General features: G+C 42.5%; 5 protein-coding genes across 5 annotated transcripts; 3 read left to right on the top strand and 2 right to left on the bottom strand.

The window, feature by feature from the left end:
- The first annotated feature begins 1,293 nt into the window (after positions 1–1,293).
- PHALS_14734 (uncharacterized protein) lies at positions 1,294–2,301 on the top strand. Its single transcript, XM_036407064.1, has one exon. The coding sequence runs from the start codon at positions 1,784–1,786 to the stop codon at positions 2,084–2,086; it is 303 nt and encodes a 100-aa protein (XP_036263325.1). The 5' UTR covers positions 1,294–1,783; the 3' UTR covers positions 2,087–2,301.
- A 992-nt stretch (positions 2,302–3,293) lies between these two features.
- Positions 3,294–3,866, top strand: PHALS_01407 (gpi-anchored elicitin inl11b-like protein; the record flags this gene model as incomplete). The annotated part of the gene is made up of 1 exon (XM_024715787.1): positions 3,294–3,866. One exon carries the CDS (start codon positions 3,294–3,296, stop codon positions 3,864–3,866), a length of 573 nt encoding a protein of 190 aa, XP_024581450.1.
- Positions 3,867–5,779: 1,913 nt separating this feature from the next.
- On the top strand, positions 5,780–6,102 carry PHALS_01406 (uncharacterized protein; the record flags this gene model as incomplete). The annotated part of the gene is made up of 2 exons (XM_024715786.1): positions 5,780–5,838; positions 5,907–6,102. The coding sequence occupies 2 exons, from the start codon at positions 5,780–5,782 to the stop codon at positions 6,100–6,102; spliced, it is 255 nt and encodes an 84-aa protein (XP_024581449.1).
- A 5,793-nt stretch (positions 6,103–11,895) lies between these two features.
- PHALS_01405 (uncharacterized protein) lies at positions 11,896–12,294 on the bottom strand (the record flags this gene model as incomplete). Its single annotated transcript, XM_024715785.1, has 2 exons — positions 11,896–12,097; positions 12,203–12,294. 2 exons carry the CDS (start codon positions 12,292–12,294, stop codon positions 11,896–11,898), a joined length of 294 nt encoding a protein of 97 aa, XP_024581448.1.
- A 7,045-nt stretch (positions 12,295–19,339) lies between these two features.
- On the bottom strand, positions 19,340–19,625 carry PHALS_01404 (uncharacterized protein; the record flags this gene model as incomplete). Its single annotated transcript, XM_024715784.1, has 2 exons — positions 19,340–19,537; positions 19,617–19,625. 2 exons carry the CDS (start codon positions 19,623–19,625, stop codon positions 19,340–19,342), a joined length of 207 nt encoding a protein of 68 aa, XP_024581447.1.
- Positions 19,626–19,831: the final 206 nt, after the last annotated feature.

Below are 19,831 nucleotides of genomic sequence, written 5' to 3'. Positions count from 1 at the left end.
ATTCTCGCGCTCGATCACCGAGCTTTGAGATGGCTAGCGCCACGCGCTGTTGCTCGGTCTGGAACGTGGCGGATGCGATGGCCATCTCAGCCTCTCTCACCCAGAGCTAAAGATTCTCTCCACCCTTCCCCTCGAAGACCTTAAAGCTCACTATGAGCGGCTTAGGGCGGGAAAAGTCATCCGTTACTGGCGGTGGCGTCATAGACGCAAATGAAGCAGACATCATATGCTGTTGGATGCTCTAGCGGCGCGTTTTCGTAATTTGAAAACGCCTCTAGACGCGCACCGATTGCCTCGGGGCCTTGCGCAGCAAGGTGTTGCACGCCCTCAGGGCCAACCAAGGACATCAGCTTTTTAAGCCCGTCCTGCATGCCCTGGGGCAAAGAGAAAAATTGTTCCATCCTCACCGAGGATCAGTCGTACCGACTTAGGTGTAGATTGACTACTAGTTCTACCAAGTGCAGCGGGGCTGCCGTAGCTTTGCGCTTTGAGGAAGCGTAAGTTAGGGCACCGACCTATCGTTCCATACTTAGAGCAAGTACGAGTTCAGCGAATCGCATTCCGCTTACTCCAAGAGTAATTACAACCTTGACCCAAGGCTGATTAACTCTTCCGTTTAGATCAAAAACTGACTTTATTTATTTCTATCTGCGGCAAAGCCGTAAGTGGAATCTTGAGCTAACTGAAACTGCACAATTTACCGTGTTTTGGTTCACTAAACCGAATCAGTTTTGTCTTACTGAAAAACATACCACGACGGCCTGATTTTAAATGCATAGATTTTCCTTAATATGTATAGTAAAATTTAAATACATGTATAACTACTGGCTATCCAGCCCCGTACCGCATTCTTGTTTGTGTGGGGTCACACCATGCCCGTCTGGTGTGACACACACCTGTTACCAGGGTATGTGTAACCCCGTTAAATTAGGTTCTACCTAGTTCATATAGTAATACCAATTTAATAAAGCAGAACCTAATTAATATAGTATCATGCATTGTTACGGTGTAGCCACACCACTGTGTAGTTACACTAATTATGTATCATACACCCTGTACGGTCGCACAATCTTGTAGTTTCTATGCGCAACCCCGTTACACTGAAGCTCCAGTAATTATAATTTCACGAAGTCAATGCTAGTTTTGTGCAAGTGTGTGGGTTAAGTACACAAGTTGCATTCTCTGCGCGTTGAGTCAAGATTAGAGTGACAATATCTTAACAGGAGACTGTTACACGCGTTATTCATAAGTAGTAATCATATATAAGAAGTATCATTCTGAGAACTCTTTAGCGCCAAGCATACACGTTGACTGGGTTTGGCACCTCTGTACTGTGTAACAAAAAGTCAAGGCCGAAGCAATCTCACATAGCAAAGCGAGATAAGCGGACACTTAATAGCCACGAGGTTTATAAGACTCTTAGTTTATACTAAATGCTCATAACAGGTATAACGTCTCGTTGTTCACCATAAGCAAATCGTAGTCTGCCTCGTCCCGTCGTTATCGATGAAAAATCTGTAGTATACAGCATAATGCACGAGGATTCTCGGGACTATCTGGAAAATAAAAAAGGCATTCGAGACCGTTCTTTCTGAAGCAAGTCTACAGACGTGGCGATTGTACGTCCAGCCATCATAAATTCGATAATTCGTTTATCTTCTTGCACCGCATAGACATGTGACCACAATATTCCTCATAACTAGAGACTAGATGTGGGATGACACCTGGTGTTTAGAAAAGGGAGTGACCGGAGGAACGATTCTAGAACATTTGCCAAGAAAATATGAAGTATAACATAGAACTTACAGCGAATCTCGAGCCAGAATCTCAAAGAAATGGGACTGTCTGGCTTCTAGCGCGAGAAAAAATCTCACAGCTCTCACGGTTCCCACTGCAGTCGTGGAAAGGATTTGCGACTATCAAGATTGTTCACATTGGACGATGGAATTCGTCCAAGATCGAATTCTGTTGGCGTTCGGTATCTCGAGAACTGCACAAAGAGTCGTTTTACAATCCTCCTAACACCGCCTGTTCTGTCGTCAGAATTTTCGTCGTCGGACAACTGTCACTTTCATGTATCCTTTAGGAAAGTGGGTTCACAAAATTCTAAAGCTTGAAGCTCAAACGAGATTTCTCAACGACACAATTCTTGGATACAGGATATGTTCTGCATAATGCGCTCTCTTGCTCATACATCACACGAAGATCTTTTCCAATCTTAACTCATTTATTCTGTTTTCTCCTCAATTTGCAGTTGTAAACCTGATTCGGCTCGACGACCGTTCCCATTTATTGTTCCACAAACTAATTGCAATAAAGAGAAATATAAAATAATTTAATATTTGATCATCCGGATGGCAATGGTGGTTTTAAAACGTTCGGATACAAAGAAACAGACACGCAATAATTGAAGGGGCGAAGGCCTACCAGACGATGATGTGCTGCACTAATGAATATATATAATGAATGATGTGCTTGTAAATTAACCATACAGATCATACACATGACATACCAAATATCATAGGAGACATTGGGGCTGTTAGTGCACCTTGCTTTAAGCTCGCTTGAATCTCGGTTCTTGCTAGCAAGTCTAGCATTGACGTATAAAAAGATTTGATAGCGTAGTCTACAGGAAAAACAAGCCTGTGGGAGCGGCATTCGTGTCTGCAGTCCACTGCGTTCGACACTCTTTAAATCACATGTCAGAAAAGTTAAAAGGCAGAGACAACATGACAGACTCGTAATTCATAACCTATGTTAGAATGCATGCAAACTTAAAGGTATATGAGTGACTGAGGCCTCTTTCCACCTGCTCAACTTGAACGTTCGAGTTATCAATATGGATTTAAACTCGAGGGGAAAGTTTGAGCCAATATACATGTAAAGTAAATGCATATACAGATTAATTTTCAACAATATTTTCCCTACATCGATCGTTTTAAAATCGCTTTCGCGACAGGTAATGAACAACTGCTTTCGCTTGATGTACACAGAGTCTTACTTCAATTAGGTATAACAAAACTTTCCTGACATGCGTTTAATCTTCTTCTGTTTTTTAACCCAATCTACAGCCTCTACCGCTATACCAATAATTGTCTCTGCCGCAAACAAGATCTTTAATATTAATAATTCAACTCCATATTTAATAAATCCATCTGATCTTGAGTGGTAGAGCTCGCACGCCAATCAACAATTGTACCGGTACCAGACGGTCCAGCAACCGAGATCCACTGCACCCTCCTAACTCACTTTCGATTTTTCTGCATTCACCTCAACTCGAAATCGCTCTCACGATGGCCAAGTTTACCGTCTTCGCATCTACGCTCCTTGTCGCGTTCGCAAGTGTCACTTTTGCTCAAAATGGAGAGGATCACTCGGATATGGATCAATCGATGAATATGACTATGTCAAACTCTACTGCGGCCGCTCCTACTGAAGAGTGTGCATCTAATGTTAGCACGTCTTTCATCGCCACTATTGACAACAGTACCTACTTCAACACATGCGCTGAGGGCACAACATTTAATATCTCGTCAGTGTTTGATGTCCTCAACTTCACGGACTCGGACTTCCTCACATTCTGCAACTCATCCACGTGTCTCGCTCCTGTACACGAGCTCATGGACTCCGTCGACTGCTTGATCACGTACCAAGGAACGCCACGTGACCTTGCTGATGAAGTGTCAAAACTTCACGATCAATGCCATGAAGTGCTTGAAGATGCAGGAGAAGAAATGAACATGAGTGGTCCAGGCAACAGTACGACACCTGCGCCTTCTGCGGATAACACCAGCAGTGCTTCGTCAATTATGCTAACAATGGGATTGGTGATCTCATCTGCCATTCTCGCCGTTTCCATCGCTTAGGATATTATGCCTCCCGGATAATATACATACTTTGTGCTTAGATAATTCTGCCTGCTTATTTTACTGCACATATTTTTTGCTCTTTTTTGCTCACATATGATTAAGCGGCAAACAGTCCAAATCAAATCGGGCTTTTCCGCAGCAATTCCATCAATAACATGGCAGATGCTGACTGAATGTAAGGTTATCACTACTTGTGGCGTTTGCTAGATACCACCCAAAGTTTGGGGATGCTTTTTCTGGTAAAAGTATATACGCTGCATCATTTCACTATGGGGCGTTTGCTGCTATAATTCTCTTAGACAGATTAAATAATAATGTTATCCCCTCAAAATTGTAACTTGGATTTCATACATATTGTTATTGTTTGGCATGGACAGTATGGGATCAGCTTTAAACAACGGATACTTTGGTCTGAACGCTTGAGACACTTTGTGTCGTCAGTGATTCTATATTTTTGCAGTCGCAAAAACGGGGGCGAAAATTAATTTGCTCGTAGCTGATCGGCGACTAAATCCCTCATTAAAAGTACATTCATTTCCGCCAAACGGCTCGCGATGACATTGATCTTATTGATGTTGACATTGATCTGTCGCTGTATGCGAATTATTGGGCTGCTGACATATTAGATGCCATGTTAACATTATTTCGCAGTTTCTGTAATTTTAGCTCTACGTTTGACTGCGTATTTTAAGGGCACTTATGTGACGGAATGCCAAAGCCTTAATGACTGCAATTTTCATATGCTGTGAAATGCTGCTCACGTCAACAAGTGGACTTGATATCTGCATTACCTGATCGTACTAAAAAAGTAGGAATTTCGAAGTACTATGAATAGTAGTCGTCGTGGAAAATAGTTTTTCTTTCCATCTTTAGCGCGGATTACAAACTAGTAAAATACCTGCCGGACACACTTGCATTTGGATAATGATATGGAGCACCAACATCGTAGTACTGCTTGGAATCTCTAACAATTTAGGCTCGAAAGTTCAGTATCGTCACCATTATATTAAACACAATGTGCAGCCTTCTAAAGGTGACACAATGTTTCATCTTGGTGAGCTGAGCATTCTACATGAAAGTATCTGGTGACGAGTCATGTGAGATTATTTGCGGTCTGGTATATCTAGAGTTAAGAAAATGCGTTTTTGCGATTCAGCACAGGATAATATCGTACTCTTGTACGAAGAGTATACTATCATTTCTAGTTCCTATGGTTTATTTAAATATACTCACACTTTGGGAAATGACCTTCAAAATTGTGCTTACCAATTGTGCTTACTTTAGTAACGTAGCACAAGCGGTTCTTTTTGCCCAATCACGGATGCGAATGATACGTTTTAAGAAAATGAAACCACTCAGAGCAGCCAATATATTTGTGATATGTTGCAAGAAGCTCCGCTACGAAGCGCGCGAAGTGCACGTGTGGATGTTTGCTCATTGTAAACGCCTTAAGGGAACAATCTCAATGACACAACACTACCTGTCTCGCCAGAAGAAGTAACTTAGAGTTGTAGTTTGGAAAAAACAAAGGAGGAGCTCTAGTATAAATGTGATTAGCATCGCCACGTAACAGCTCCTTCATCAACCTCGTCTTGAGACGAGAGGCCAGCGATAACTGAAATTATCGCAGTATATTCGACTCATCGCGAAAACACAGTACGGTAATACACAGCAAAAGTTGAATCGGAAAAATTGTCGGCTGGCAAGTTCTTACGCGACTCTTAGCTTCAAGAAGACGCGGAAGGCAAGAGAAAGACGAAAGTTGTTAGAAGGATCGACGTTATCGAGGACTCAGTGCGATTCGACATTTGATAAGAAGCTGCAAACATAATTGCTCGGCGAATGCGACCGATTTTAATTGTCGAAGACGACGGAATCCATGCTCTTAGCGTCCTTCTTGGCGGATTTGTATGATCAAGATTCTTCTTCCTGGTCGCACGCAGATTTCGCAAACCATTATTGAGGACGGGTAAGACAGGACCGCAAAGGTACACGAGAAGCCGACTTGCAACGCCGGTTACTACTACCTGAGAACAGACATCTGGACAGATCGCACGGAACGCTGTCAAAGGAGCAGATTGCTTGGGTTCAAGACAATATGTCGTGTATTGCACTTTCGCTCCAACTTGAGCTCCCTGTGCGCGTCTGCTGGTTTAGTCAGCAGACAGAGACTGACGACGAGAAAAATCAGAATCCACGTGAACTTGTAGAAAATTTACACTTGGGCTTGTGACCCAAGCATGTATCCGTAATACACTGCGTAAAAATCCTCAGGTCAATTTTTAATGTAGTGAATATTTCACAGCAATGTTTCTTCACTTGTTTTTAGTGTTAAATGTTTCGGCTCGCATGTCTATTCCTCTATACCATTACACTTTAGCACTGACCTCCGACATTTTTTAATTAATATGGTATTGCTCGCCTATTCTTCGTTTGCACTCCGCCTGAAAACATCCTCACAGCACTCTACCACTCTGGATCACTCAATCGCTCCATCCGCATTAGTTGTGTTTTGAAGCTGCTTCGCATACGTTACATTATTTTCTTGTGAAGCACCGTTTGTGACGCGGTGGCGCTGCATCAATCACAGAGGAAGCCTTGAGTCACTAGTCCGCGTTAACAAAAGCACAGAGGAAGCCTTGAGTCACTAGTCCGCGTTAACAAAAGCACAGAGAAAGGATTGGTACGTCTCACCCAGACCCCCCTCGCGAGATTCCATCCTTCTCATTGGTGCCAGTGTTTTGGCAGCACCAGTACTTTTGCGCCTCGGAGTAGTGTAATATGTAAGCACATAACAATACCGAAAGTTCCACTCGCGGTCTACACTACCTGCCCCAACGACCATACTCGCACTGGGAACCTTATACCTTACATAGTCGACGATGAAAATGTTCATGACGACTTTTCGAAGCTTGACCCAACATACTGATCTTTATTCTTATGCCAGAAATGCAGCGGAGCTGCCGTAAATGTTTTGCTTCGAGGAAGCTCAGCTAAGGCCACCGACATTACGTTCTATAATAGAACCAATACGAGTGTAGCGGATCGCAATCAGTTTACGCCAAGAGTAACCACTTTCATAAATCAAGGCAAATATGCTATTCCGTTCAAAATGGAACCTGTATTTTTTTATTTGCGACAGAGCCGCCCATTCTAAACTTATAGGTTAGTAGTAAAGCCTAATTAAATGCATAACTAATGGTAGTCCAACCACGTAGTGGCTTCTTGTGATAGTGATCCACGCCATTGTGTGGTCACACCATCTTTTGTGATTCACCCCTTCATACCAGTGTAAGCCCGTTACGAGAAATTATGCACTCTGTGTCTGCTCCCTACGGCGGAAGTTGTCGCGGAACATTTCCGCAGAGCTTACAACAGCGTCCAAGCTAGTTAAATCGGGATAGAAAGACAGCTAGATCATCTACAAGTGAGTAATCAGAACAGTTTTCTCTGGCTAAATCACTTCGTGATTCTGATTCTGATTTTAATTTTTCTTATTTTTCTCGTTGCAACGTGACAGGGACCTTACACGCCCAGACACGCAAACCTTCCTCTTGAAACAAACGTTAAACCATCTCTTATTGCCCTCGCACATCGAACGCTTCGAGCAGCAGCGTTGGATGAATCAGAACCCTCTGTGAAAATGGATCTTTGGGTACTAAATACTCGCGACAGTGCTGAAAATTAATTTACCGAATTAGCACACTGAGGAATCGCTTAATTCATCGTACAGTTACTCGAGTTAGTTTTAGAAGCGAAGACGTTTCACTGGTGCGTCATTCAAGCTACCATCAAGTCTCAATCGTAAAAAAAGGTCATTATAGCTGGTGAAGATGCACTGCGCTGGGCAACTCTGTCTAGTCTCCTCGGGAGGTAAAATAGAGAGTAAGCCGAGGCGTTAGTGGCAACTGCCCTAGAAAATTTATGTTGAAGTCAGATTTCGAAAGCCCATCAAATCGGAGTGATAATATCGCCTTCACTTTGCCGAAAAAAGCTTGCATCCATAACAAGTGGGCAAAAATTTATTTTTGATGAAAGTATGGAGCCAATTGCTAATTGGCCAGAACCAGCGGAGGGCAACCTTTCCGCAACAAGCCTTCTGGGGTCTCTCAGTGATGGTCTCTTGTTATATTCTTAGACGCGCTATCCAAAATGTCAAAGTAATTGTAAAACTCTATCGCTGCAATCACGCGATAGGTAGCTGGCTACAAGGTATTGTCAGGACGCTATGCCATCTCAAACAGAGCACTTTGCTCCAAATGGTTTGTAGAAGCGGGGTCGTGATATGGATTTGGCAAAATATCAGCGAAAAAATGATGTGTTCAGCTTTTGGGGGAATTTAATTGAGTTAATCTTTGCTCTTCAACGACCATAAGTGATCCAAAAATCAAGCTGATATGCGACGCGGTCACCAGGGCAGGGTCAGTCGCGAGTAAGAAGTCAAACCTTGACGATATTTAGAGCGTCATGATGCAACGGTATTGCGAAAGCAGCAGCACTATGCGGAGCAATAAAGTCATACAGACTGTGAACTTTCTACGTGGGTGTTGGGATAACACTGCTCACAAAGCCTTTTCACCCCTAACCATGTCATGTGTATTCTACCTGCCACTTACGATCGCAAGTTTCGTGAACATTCTGGTTCTCTGCACTAGCGCCGAGCACTCGATGCATGACGCTCAATCTCATTGACGTACTATTTTTTTAAGTTTAGGCTGGGCTGTCGTCGTATATAATGTCATAACAAAGTTGTAGGCCTGTGCATTGTAGGCAGAATAATTTTGAGCATTTATGCGAGATAAGATAAAGCCTGTATATAGTGAAGCACGGAATTAATCAGTGCGCACGCAATGAGTAAGGGTAATTTGCTTCAGCACCGCGATCGTTCCATGAAATTTCTTCAAGAAAATTTAGCACAACAAGAATAATACGTTCCAGGTGAATCTCAGTGGAGGATAAGCCAGATTCACGTCAAATTTGATGTCAAGCGTCTTAAACAAAATTTGCCAAAATTTTGCTGCAGAGGATGAATTTTGATCCGACACACGCACCTCGCAAGAGCCTTAGGTAAGGAAGAGTTGCACAGTTCACCGATAACGCTGTCACCGGCATGGTCATGTTTTTGGAAAGAAGGGACAACAAAATGACAGCTCCGGTTTTACTGAACAGGTTTTTGAGCGACCAAACCAAAGGACTAAAAACAGTCTATCGGAATCGACATACCAGTCAAGGGCACCAATGCACGAGGCAGATACTGCATATGTAAAAGTGTTTTGAATAGTGATTAATGCCGCTCTCCAAACCGGCTCCATCTGCTCTACACGGCCTTTGACGAGTGCTCTGCCGAAACAAGGATTTTCTAGCTTCCAGAACACCTTGCTCGGTGTGTTTACCGCAGTGAGAATGATGTCAATATTTTTCATACATAAACTATTTTACCCACTAACTAACCCAAATACACTGAATAGGGTGTAGCCGACATGCTTTCCTGCAGCACATCGTTTCTAGGATACAGCGTTTGTGTACATTTCGCCACTTGCCGTGAGTTTTTCTGACACATAAATTTTGCGCCAAGTGGGAAGTTGACGCTTTATCATCTAATCGGCTCGGTGATTTGCAGAGAAAAGAGCATCTATAGGTTTACACTGTTTTTTGGAAAGACCTATCTTCACATAAAGCTAAATTTGGTTCCAGGAGCCAGGCCAAATCATTGACGCAACCTTCGGGGGCGATACAAATGGAGGATCCTCTTCACCACATCGTGATATTCCATTAAAAACGATGAAAAGAATTTGAAGGACCCTTGATGATAGCTGTCCTACCCCTCATACCCAGTGTTCTGCAAGTAATATTAATGACAGTCGTATCAATCACGCATGGTGAGCCTAATTTCACTTCAAGTGTTACTTAATTGCGCTCTTTAAAAGCTTGTTTTCAGTGGTTAAAATCTCCACAAGACCCAGTTGGACGCATTTAACATACTTGAACTCATGATTTTCTTGCAAGAGATATGTTGGACGACCATGGGGAAAACTTTACCCTCATACCTCTAGACCGAGCGAGGCGATAGAGCTCAGGGTGTAATGGATTGTTCAGTCACACATGTTATATCGGCAAGAAGTACGGCTTCGCTCGGCAACTTGAAGATCGTTATTTTTTATCATACTTTAATTAATATGCACCTGCATATCTTCTTCTTGCAGGCTTGTGTATCCTCCTCCTCAAAGCTTCAACGGTCTCTCGCGACACTAAAGTTGTACCTCGCATTTAATTTAACATTCTCCACATTCTTAAAAGTGGTTGGCAGTGCGAGAGGTCTCGCTACAAACCGGGCCTATTCAAAGAACATACAAAAAATGTGGCTGTTACCGTCAGAATAAGATATTTACAAGGCAACGTGAGTTGTCAAAACATTGAAAGGTCGATTCGTTTATTTGCTTTGGATGAGAAAACAAGGATTTTATCACACACGGTATACCTACAGATTCTCCTAGACCCTATCGCTTGGGTTTTCGGGTGTTTTATCCACTAAGGTGCTGGAAGTAAGTGCGGCTGCTCCTTTCATGTCGCTCAGCTTTTGCAACCATAGTGCCACGAGCTCTTGTTCGTCTAGATCAGGCCCAATGTCATGGTCATATTTACCTTTTTATATAAAATGAAGACCTCTGTCTTTGACGTGAAAGGAATTGGCGCTTAGCAATAGCAGCGTTACAATATAAAAATCCTTTAGGGGCGATTGAAAACGCCTGCCTTAGACGCTTCTCTAGATATGCCATCAGCAAATTCAGTAAGCTCGATTGTGGTAGAGTATGTTGTCAACCTGACGACCAAATGCGGATGAAACTGAACGCTCTGTCAGAAATGAACATGATATATAAACGGGCTATATTGTGATGTTTATCATGCGTATTGCACCATCTCCCCTCGAACGTTAAGCAATGCACAAAAACCACGATACTATGACAAATTATCATGATTAGCACTTTGTTACAGATGAGAGCTACGGTCCGTAGTGCCAATAATCTCCTATAAGCAGGCAATGTAATGTATAGCATTTTGCTAATATAACTAAAAGGTCGTTGTATGTTTAGTATAGTATAATTCTGGTTCAGGACTGGTGATCTTGCTCCCTGTGCGTATAACAAAGATTAGTCATACAGTCACTTCATTCGTGCGAGATGCGCGCTAGCACTTGTTTTAATATACTGGATCAAATATTGTTTTACCTGTATGACTTTAATGTATTTAAAATATCCACCTTTCCCGAATTTTAGATGACCAAAAATAAGTATACCGATGTATTGCCAAGATTTTGCCGCGACCGACAGGCTAGCCGACTGCCAACGAAAAAAGACATACTTAGACAAGATCATTAAAATGACGACGTAGATACCAGCCCAAGTTGATGACTCCAATAAACATACTCGAACAGCTCCGAGAGAACTAGAAGAGCTGCTAGCTGCAATGCACAAGATCACTAGTTTGACCAATTTGATTCATAACAGCTGCTGTCCTTGCCGCTACCCCATTGTGCTAGCTCAAAACAATACTTTAACTTCACGTGCCGATATTACCCCGTTGACTAGTAGGAGAATAATTGATCAAGTTAACTTGCTTATGAAATGCTTCTACTAACTTTGCCGCGCGACGCTTGCGAGATCTTAGTTGTTTTCATTGCGTGTATTCACCCGAGTTGGTACTTAATTTAAGCGCTCCAACATTTTTCTTCACTATATACCGAATTGTCTTGATCAACAGCCGCTCTTCGTAGCAAGTGAAGCCATGAGCCAGGCAATGTAGTATCTTATGATTCACACATACCGTTCGCGATTGCCTTTCGAACTTTAGCAAAGCTCGTAGGTGTGAAGGTCAAGGGAGATATAACCAAGTACTGTGATTCGTATAAACACGATTGAGAGTAAGATGTCCCCCCATTAAGACATTTACATACTATATTCGCATATATCTTGTCAGGATAAGTGGTATAACAGGAATTTTGAGGTTCATGTTCAAGCGACCTTGAAATCTACACATTAGAATTTTGAAGTTTGGCAATGAGATTTTTGCTATCTGATACATATTGGCACCCAAGTGACACCAGGCGAGCAAATGCTCCCCTCGCTAGTTGACGTGAACTAGAAGAATTAAATTTTTTGTGCTGGGTGCCACGAAATCCCGGTGCAACTGACATCACTTGCCGTTGATCCGACGACTGGGACTTAACATGACTGTAGAATGATGCATATTAACAAAACCCAATTTCCAAAAATCAAGATATGCCTATAACGATTTTTATCTTTCGTTGGTCTCGAGACGGTAGCACAATGAATTACCCAAATCCAAGATGAGGTGTAGATGTAGAAGTTGCAGTTGCCAGCAGTTGCCACACCCCTAGGGGCGTGGCACTCGCTGCTAATGAAAGCATAACATGATCGCGCAGAGATTTATATACCGACAATGATTTTGCTAAACATCAAAACTTTGATGAAAACGACAACATTTTTCTTTAGACTTGTGAGGTAATGACGGTCAGAAATCAGCCCGGGTCCTAACAGATCATACCCGCGATGACTTAGCGAACCTCATTCAAAGAGAAGGCATGTTCAAATGAGCCAAACGGTTAATGCGTCTATAAACGAGGCAATCTCATATTGGGATCTACTAGAGCGACAAAAGTCGCGAATATTTGCACCATCTAACTAGGCCAATTGCGCTCAAACAAAATTTGTTTCCACCAAACAAGGGAGAAGAACATCTGCAACCATATATATATATGATATTTGTAATGAAGGCAGGTACCCTTCGAAGAAAAATAATGTGTATCCTTTTATGAAAGGCCTCCGTCTAAGAGCGGCTGATTTCGAAGCATTCTTCATTGTTGCGAAGAGATTAATGATGTATTGTACTCGAGCACAACAACCTGGCAGCAAAGGTCCGTTGGAGCTCTAGTGGTGAAGACTTTTAGGTTAGCCTGGGGCCGACCAAGTTATGATGGTAATGTTTTTTGTCATCAAAAGCATTGCAGAGCTCGCAGATAGTTTATCTGTTCGTATCAACCAATCAAGCTGTGTGGGTCCTCATACCTCTCGGCGGAGAGGTACGAAGGGTTTATCACGCATTGATGAATTTCTTGCAAAACAAGTCGATTCCCTACAGGTGTTGTTCGGAGCGAGCATTATATCGCACTTCATGGAAATCAAATTAGAAATTGGCCTTTAAACGAGCAATTTTAATTTTGGAAGGTACTACCCACTGTTAGCATTGCCAATTGTTATTTACAACTTTTGGGAGTTTTATGAAGCTAATGAAATTCTTGTTGGGAGCCGAAACCTCGTGCAAATACTTGCGCGAGGTTTATGAATAACTGCAGAAATTAGATACGGACACAATTTCAACTCGTTTCGTGAAGGAAATTCAATCTCGAAGGTCCATTTAAAGTTACCTTTAAAGTTACCTATAAGTTCAAATATCCTCCTACGTATGTGCAGCTTAAATGTCTGGAGCCTCGGATCACCTATCACAATCTTAATCTTAGCTTCGAAAAGCCTAAGACGTTGATGCTGACCGCCAAAACCATATGCTATGAGTCATACATATCCTAGAGTTTGTGGCTAGGCTTTATTATTGACGACCTTTTCGAGGTATGATAGAAATCAATTATTGCTTAGTTGTCCGCCCTCCAACTGTTTGGACTCGAAGACCCTTTGCGTTGGTTTGTCAGCCAATCCAGTGTTCAAGCTGATCCTTCTTTACCCTTCAGGGCGCGGCTTTTTGGTACTGCCACATATAACACACCTGCAAGCCTATTATAACACAAGTCTCAAAAGCTTCCTCCTGATCTTGGCTGAGATCCATCGTCTTTGCTAAAATATAAATGCCCAAACCTCCCGCACACTTTGACTAGCACTCGCTGCACAAAGTTCACCCGGCATGTATCGCAACATTGATCACATACTACAGTGGATTTTGTTGCTGTGCTTCATTCAACTTTGAATCTGTTTAAAAAGCGTAATGCAGGCCAATCGCAAATGGGTGACGAATCTGGCGAAATAGTGGTGTCATTATTACGCTACTGTAACGACGACTAGCGTGACAAAAATTCTTTGGGATGTGCAAAGAGTCTTGGTGTAACCTGCACTTGCTCGGGCACCCTACGCAAAGCCGCTAATTCTTACCACCAAAGAGAAGCGAAGAGAACTCGAAAAAAAGTCTACCGCATCATGAATTTTTATAACCTTTTGACACCATTCACGAATTCTCTCTCCTTGACAGGCGCACAGCAATTTTAAGCGCTCATGGTACACTTTACCAGGTGGTGCGGATTTGTCGCATTAGTAATTCACATGCTGGATACGTCTTTGACAGAGCAGCCGCAGTTTAAAGCTCAATTCGGCGTGCTCTCTAGCTTGGAGACTCTTTGAGCGACGCGCTGTTACTCCGTCTGTGCCGTGGACCGAATCATGTCCAGCTCAGCGTTGAATACTCAGAGGGAGAGATTTCTCTCGCCCTTGATCTCAAAGCGTTGAGAGGCATTATAGCGGCCCCAAAGTAGAAGTAGAATGCGGTTCCACTGGCGCCTGGATGGGGTGTACATGAGTTGCCACTTAGCGTTTTCCCATAGCTGATGAGAGATTGTAGGATAGCGATCTTTGGGTTTTCTATCGCGCTACCCATTGACGTATATCTTCGAGGTGAGTCTTGCCGTCCTTGGGCTATTTCATCGAACAGCTCGCTTTCCATACTCACAGAGAATAAATTCTATGAAAACTCGTTCGTTTGGTGGACGACAAGTGTTACCAAGTGCAATAAGGGTGCTGGGCACCTGCACAAAAGGAACATCGACTGATACATGGGAATACTTAACGCTCACGCTAATAAAGCCTGTTAGGTTCGCACATTTCGCCTGGAAACGGAACCATAACGCTCTTAAAATACTTCTTTCTCATTTGATGTCACATAAAGTAGTCCGTGACATCCCTTAATTTGCGTTTTACAGCGCCGACGCGTGCGCGAAATGACGATAGATTGACTTCGTCGGCAATGTAAATCGGTCGGATACCGTTATGGCCCTTTCTCACTGGATGATTGAGCAAAGTTAATGAAATCAAGCTGCTTCAACAGTGGGATTCAACAATAGGTGATTGCGCACGGGTAGGAGCTATTGTGACCGGATGCGAAAAGATGTTACACATACTGTTTGGCTCACAGGCAGACAAACTTCAGCAACAGTTCGGCGAGAACAAACGATAGGCTATAGGGAAACTGATTTGCAAAATAAAAATTGATCGCGCAAATCCGCATTTTTGCCATACAGTGCTCAAGCGCCTTTTTAAGTTTGTGGACCTACGCCTTACAGCTTCTGCCCTAATTTACGCTCTCACAAGGGAATTTTCAGTTCTCACATCCTGTTGTAGAAACTCCATTTAGAAGCATGGTCTACGGACAGACGTCAAAGTTTTCGCAAAGTCAAGGTCGTCACAGACTGGAAAGCGTCTCTGCTCCAAGGAGAGTAAAAAGTCGAATACAGCGCAAATTATAATACTGCGATACAGCCTCTCACCAACATGTTAAAAAAATACCAACAAGTACAAGGTTACAGCAGTAAAGCGGCTTTTGAGATTGTATATGAATATCGGTTGAGCCAGTAATTGTTACCACTCCAATTCCTTGACAAACATTCCATGTCTTCTTAATATCACAAAATTATTACGAGCGCAACTTGCGTATTGCGCGAGTTTGTAAAGGCGTACCGAGATCCCGATTACCTTTTAAATAAAACCTCTTTGTAAAGGACAAAGCAATGCTGCAACCGTTCGCTGTAGCTGAGCTACTGTCTACTTCTAAGCAGCAGAAAGCTCTGGTTCTCCAAACGAGAGTGTTACTCAAAGTAGGAATACTCGACGATCCATTCTGGTTTCAGCTTCGCTTTAGAACTCTTAGAGACAGTTAGTATGCCTCGATCACCAAGAGGCTCACAAGATCCAGCACTGAGAGGGTCGTCCTTCGCCAGCACTGAGAGATAAACAAAAGGCGAATATTATGCTGACGGATTCATCAAGTCTGTGTAATGATCTTTTTCAGCAAAAGTTTATCCTCAATCATTGAAGCTTGAAATTTTACGTCGACAAGATTGTCCTGACATCATAGCCGTAAATGACTTCGAAAATCTTTGTTTTTACTTAGACTGAGTCTACAAGGCGAGACAGGGTCAATCAGCGCGACGCGCGTCCTAGTAGCGAGAGGTGCTCGATCATGTATCCAATTCGGGACCTGGTCGGTAGCTGTAACGGCTGGATTATGGAGATGAGCAAGGCTATTGGCTCCCAGAATCGATGGTGGTAGTTTTCACGTCGACGCTCACGTCGATTTTTGTACTTCTAGGAGTCAAGCATTAAACGACGCATTGATCGAGCGCTTATATCACTAATGATAGTTTCCAAATCTGACAGACGGGTAAACGCGACGGTCTAATACCCGGGTAAATTGTGATAATCTTCGGCACTCTGCCAGCTTTCAGTCCCAGAAGAACAGTCGTAGTGACAGTACAAATTACTTCATCTACTGCTGCCCTGTTCAGAAGAGTATCCCTTTGAAAGTGGGTCACACGGAGTGACCTTCGAGTGCTTCTTTTACTTTTTTGTGCAAAACGCCCGCACGCTATCTCATATATATCAAATGCATGATCGCGGTGTGATTGAGTCTTTAAATATCGCTGCTTCTCCTGCTCTTGCATACCTGCAGGCTCTGTTCGCTGGGCCAAGTTCAGCTCCATCAAAACAAACAGGATATCGGCCGGATGAGTTGTGCAGAGGATTTTTACAGCGTGGTAACGATTCATAGTCAAGATAGCTTTGCCGTGCGTTGCTATTTGATGGCTCCGTGCCAAGTCGGAAATCAGAAATACACCCATCAGATATCACCTCGGCTTTCTTACCAAAATGTCGTTCATATTGCTAGCCATATAAGATGCACATTTTCCAGAAGCTTGGTGAACAACGGGAGACACGCTAAGGGGACTCCGATGCGGATAAGGCTCGTAAGAGCAGGTGCTGAAACATGCAACAAATGGGGTCAAAGCAGTGGATGCTCGTAGAGCTACAACATGGGCGCAATGTCTTGAAAGATAAATTAGTTTGAGTCCCAACGTGGTTTGCAAAGGGGAAAATGAGGTATGTACCGTAACTTACATTTTGTGAGATTGTGCAAAGCTCAAATATTCTAGTGATATTACCAAGTTTTTCTTAAAATTGGCACTTGATAACCTGTCACTGAAAAAATATATCGGCACATTCCATCATAAAGTTGTGGCTGGTGCTAGCGGCACCCAACATTGCGGGCCCCGTCCAATTTTCGAGACAGCACCAAAGCTACCAGTTGACTTGGTCATATGTCAACTTTAGATCATTCATCGCCGCTTGCAAAAATGATATTAGGTGAGTCATCAATCGATAAATTTGGATATTCTTTTTGAGGACAGCACAGATTCTGTTTGTTAATCTTCTGTAAGTTGAGAAGACTGCATGTTCAACCAGTGAGAAGTGCTGTCACCTTTTTTGATTCTATCGCAATATATTGATGATGCGCACTACGTCCAGTTGTAGCCGAAATTTATGCCAACTTATAATGATGTTCCAAGAACAAAATCGAAAGCTATCTGCAATTGACCACAGCGTCCGTTGTCGTATCGACGCTCCAATATGTCAAGCTGAATATTATTTCTGAGTATATCTGTGAAGGCAATTGCCAATATTTACGAAACCTAGTACACTCCTGTGTCCTGCAAAAGTGGTGATCAATAACAACGACATCGGCTTCGGTATCAATATTCATAAGAGGTTCTACTTTAGGATCAAAGTTTTGCTTTTCTGATACAATTTACGTGAGGCCAATTCAAGTCCTGAAAATTTCATTGTTTTATTGTTTTCGCTTGGTAGTTCGCTGTCTGTTTATTTTGGAATCAGCTTGAAACTCGACAATACCGTGCAACCTAATCGACATCTTCGGCGGGATTTTTCAACGTGACTACTCCGCGTATGCTCACACTAACCCTCGAATTCACCTCGCTAGTCCTGTTACAAATGTGATTTCGAGTTCAGCTTGAAAATCATAAGTTTTCTCCACCAAATTGTCATCCCGTGTTTTAACTCGGATAAGTGAGATTTTCATCGCGTCGGCTCAAATCCTAAGGTACTCAAAACTCACTAGCGTTGTCTAAGGAAGTTGACACGAGATCTATACTGAATATTCCAAAGAGAAGTCTTATTTTCGACAAAAACATCAGCTCACTTAAATTGGCATCATAGTAAACGCTATATGAGTGATGACAACGTTGTTGTCACCGACCAGTCTTTATTTTTTTTGGGTAAAGTTTGACTCACGCAATGTAATTGAGTTGGGGATTAATTGTATGAATAGTCCACGCGTCTCCTACGTAGCCTCCGACGACGGTCACTCTACCTCGACTAGGTGTGAGGTGGGATAGAACATGATCCGGCTTTAAGTGAAAACCACGGGTTTCGTTGATTTGATAAAGCCTGCAGATTTAATGATTTAAAAGACGATGCTTCAGAATTTTTTGAGTGAATTATCACGAACTAAGCAGGTGTACGGATTCAAACTTATAAGGAAGACTGGATCGACCCAAGATCCTATTCTACGTCATACCAAAAAAACAAATCGAAATATTACGTGATTGTTTTCGACAGGGTGCGATTGAATAGTAGTGGTTCCTTCAGGCCAAGGATGCCAGAACCATCCGCCTTCTGACTGTGTGCATTTCAAATCTCCTTGTCTGCGAAATTTTGAAGCCCACGCATCAAGTTAATACCCGCTTATATCTAATACTAGGGCAGATGTGGAGCAGTTGATATTTCGTCCTAAAATATCCGCTATTCCAGCTTGCGAGCTGATGAAAAATATCATTATTATCTGTTGATCAGCTGGACCCTCATTCGTCGAGCTCAACCGCCAGTGCGATCATTTGTTATGATCAAATAGAAAGAAGGATAAAAATGTTAAGCAGCGTAGTATGTTGATCTTTGAAGCAACAATAAATGATCTGAATCAGTCATACGATGAAGTTGAATGATTTACACGGCGCGCGATGCCACTGCCACTTTTGACACAGAAAGAGTTCTTAGAGCGAAATCAAATCAACGAATTTGCGGTGGAAGTGCGACTCGACAGAAGATAATGCTGCTTTTGTGCGATTTCTTTTTGTATGTTGACCATGGATGACCGTATTAATGGGCAGGAATAGATGATGAAAACATCATACTGGTTATAGCAATGACAATCTGGAGCAGTAGAGAGAATCTTTAAAGCCAAACAACTTAATATCCTCTTTGACGTTAAGCTACTTACCTCGCCTTGCTTAAATGTAATTTTTTTAGTTGTGGCATCGGTGCTTATTGTTAGGGCTATGCAGCATGAATTGAGTCACATCACAAAAAAATGTGATTTATGAGAGTCTATGCTTGAGTGTGACATTCCAAATAAGCGTTTGCTACCAAATTTTGTAGTCGAATTCCAGCCCGCGATCTCTCACAAGCCTCTTCATGCACAATCAGCCGAAACAACTTATACATTCCTAGCACGATTCCTGTTATCACATTGATAAATCTGGATGTCATCGCATCCGTCAGGAACGTGACGCTGATCTTTTCCAACTGAAGCTTAAAATGTGGGCACTTAACCTTAGAAAGACCGTAAACCATTAGTTTTCTTAGCTCGCCATGTAGAGTGAACCTGACGCATCGTGAATTCATCCTTTAAACTAGCATATTGTATTCGTAAGACAATCAAAGCGTCGATCTCAAAATCTAAGCACCAAACAGCGCATACAATACATGCTTTTTATTGAACATTTGGCATCTAAAGAAAGGCTTTGTGCATATAACTGGGTTCATGTTGAGTGCGATCTATAAAAAAAAAATTAGTTTGTTATTGCAATTGTAGCCCAA

Source organism: Plasmopara halstedii, assembly GCF_900000015.1.
Source record: "Plasmopara halstedii genome assembly, contig: Scaffold_1548, whole genome shotgun sequence".
Lineage (NCBI taxonomy): Eukaryota > Oomycota > Peronosporomycetes > Peronosporales > Peronosporaceae > Plasmopara > Plasmopara halstedii.
The sequence above is the reverse complement of the archived record's forward strand: the minus strand, read 5'-3'. Positions and strand labels throughout refer to the sequence as shown.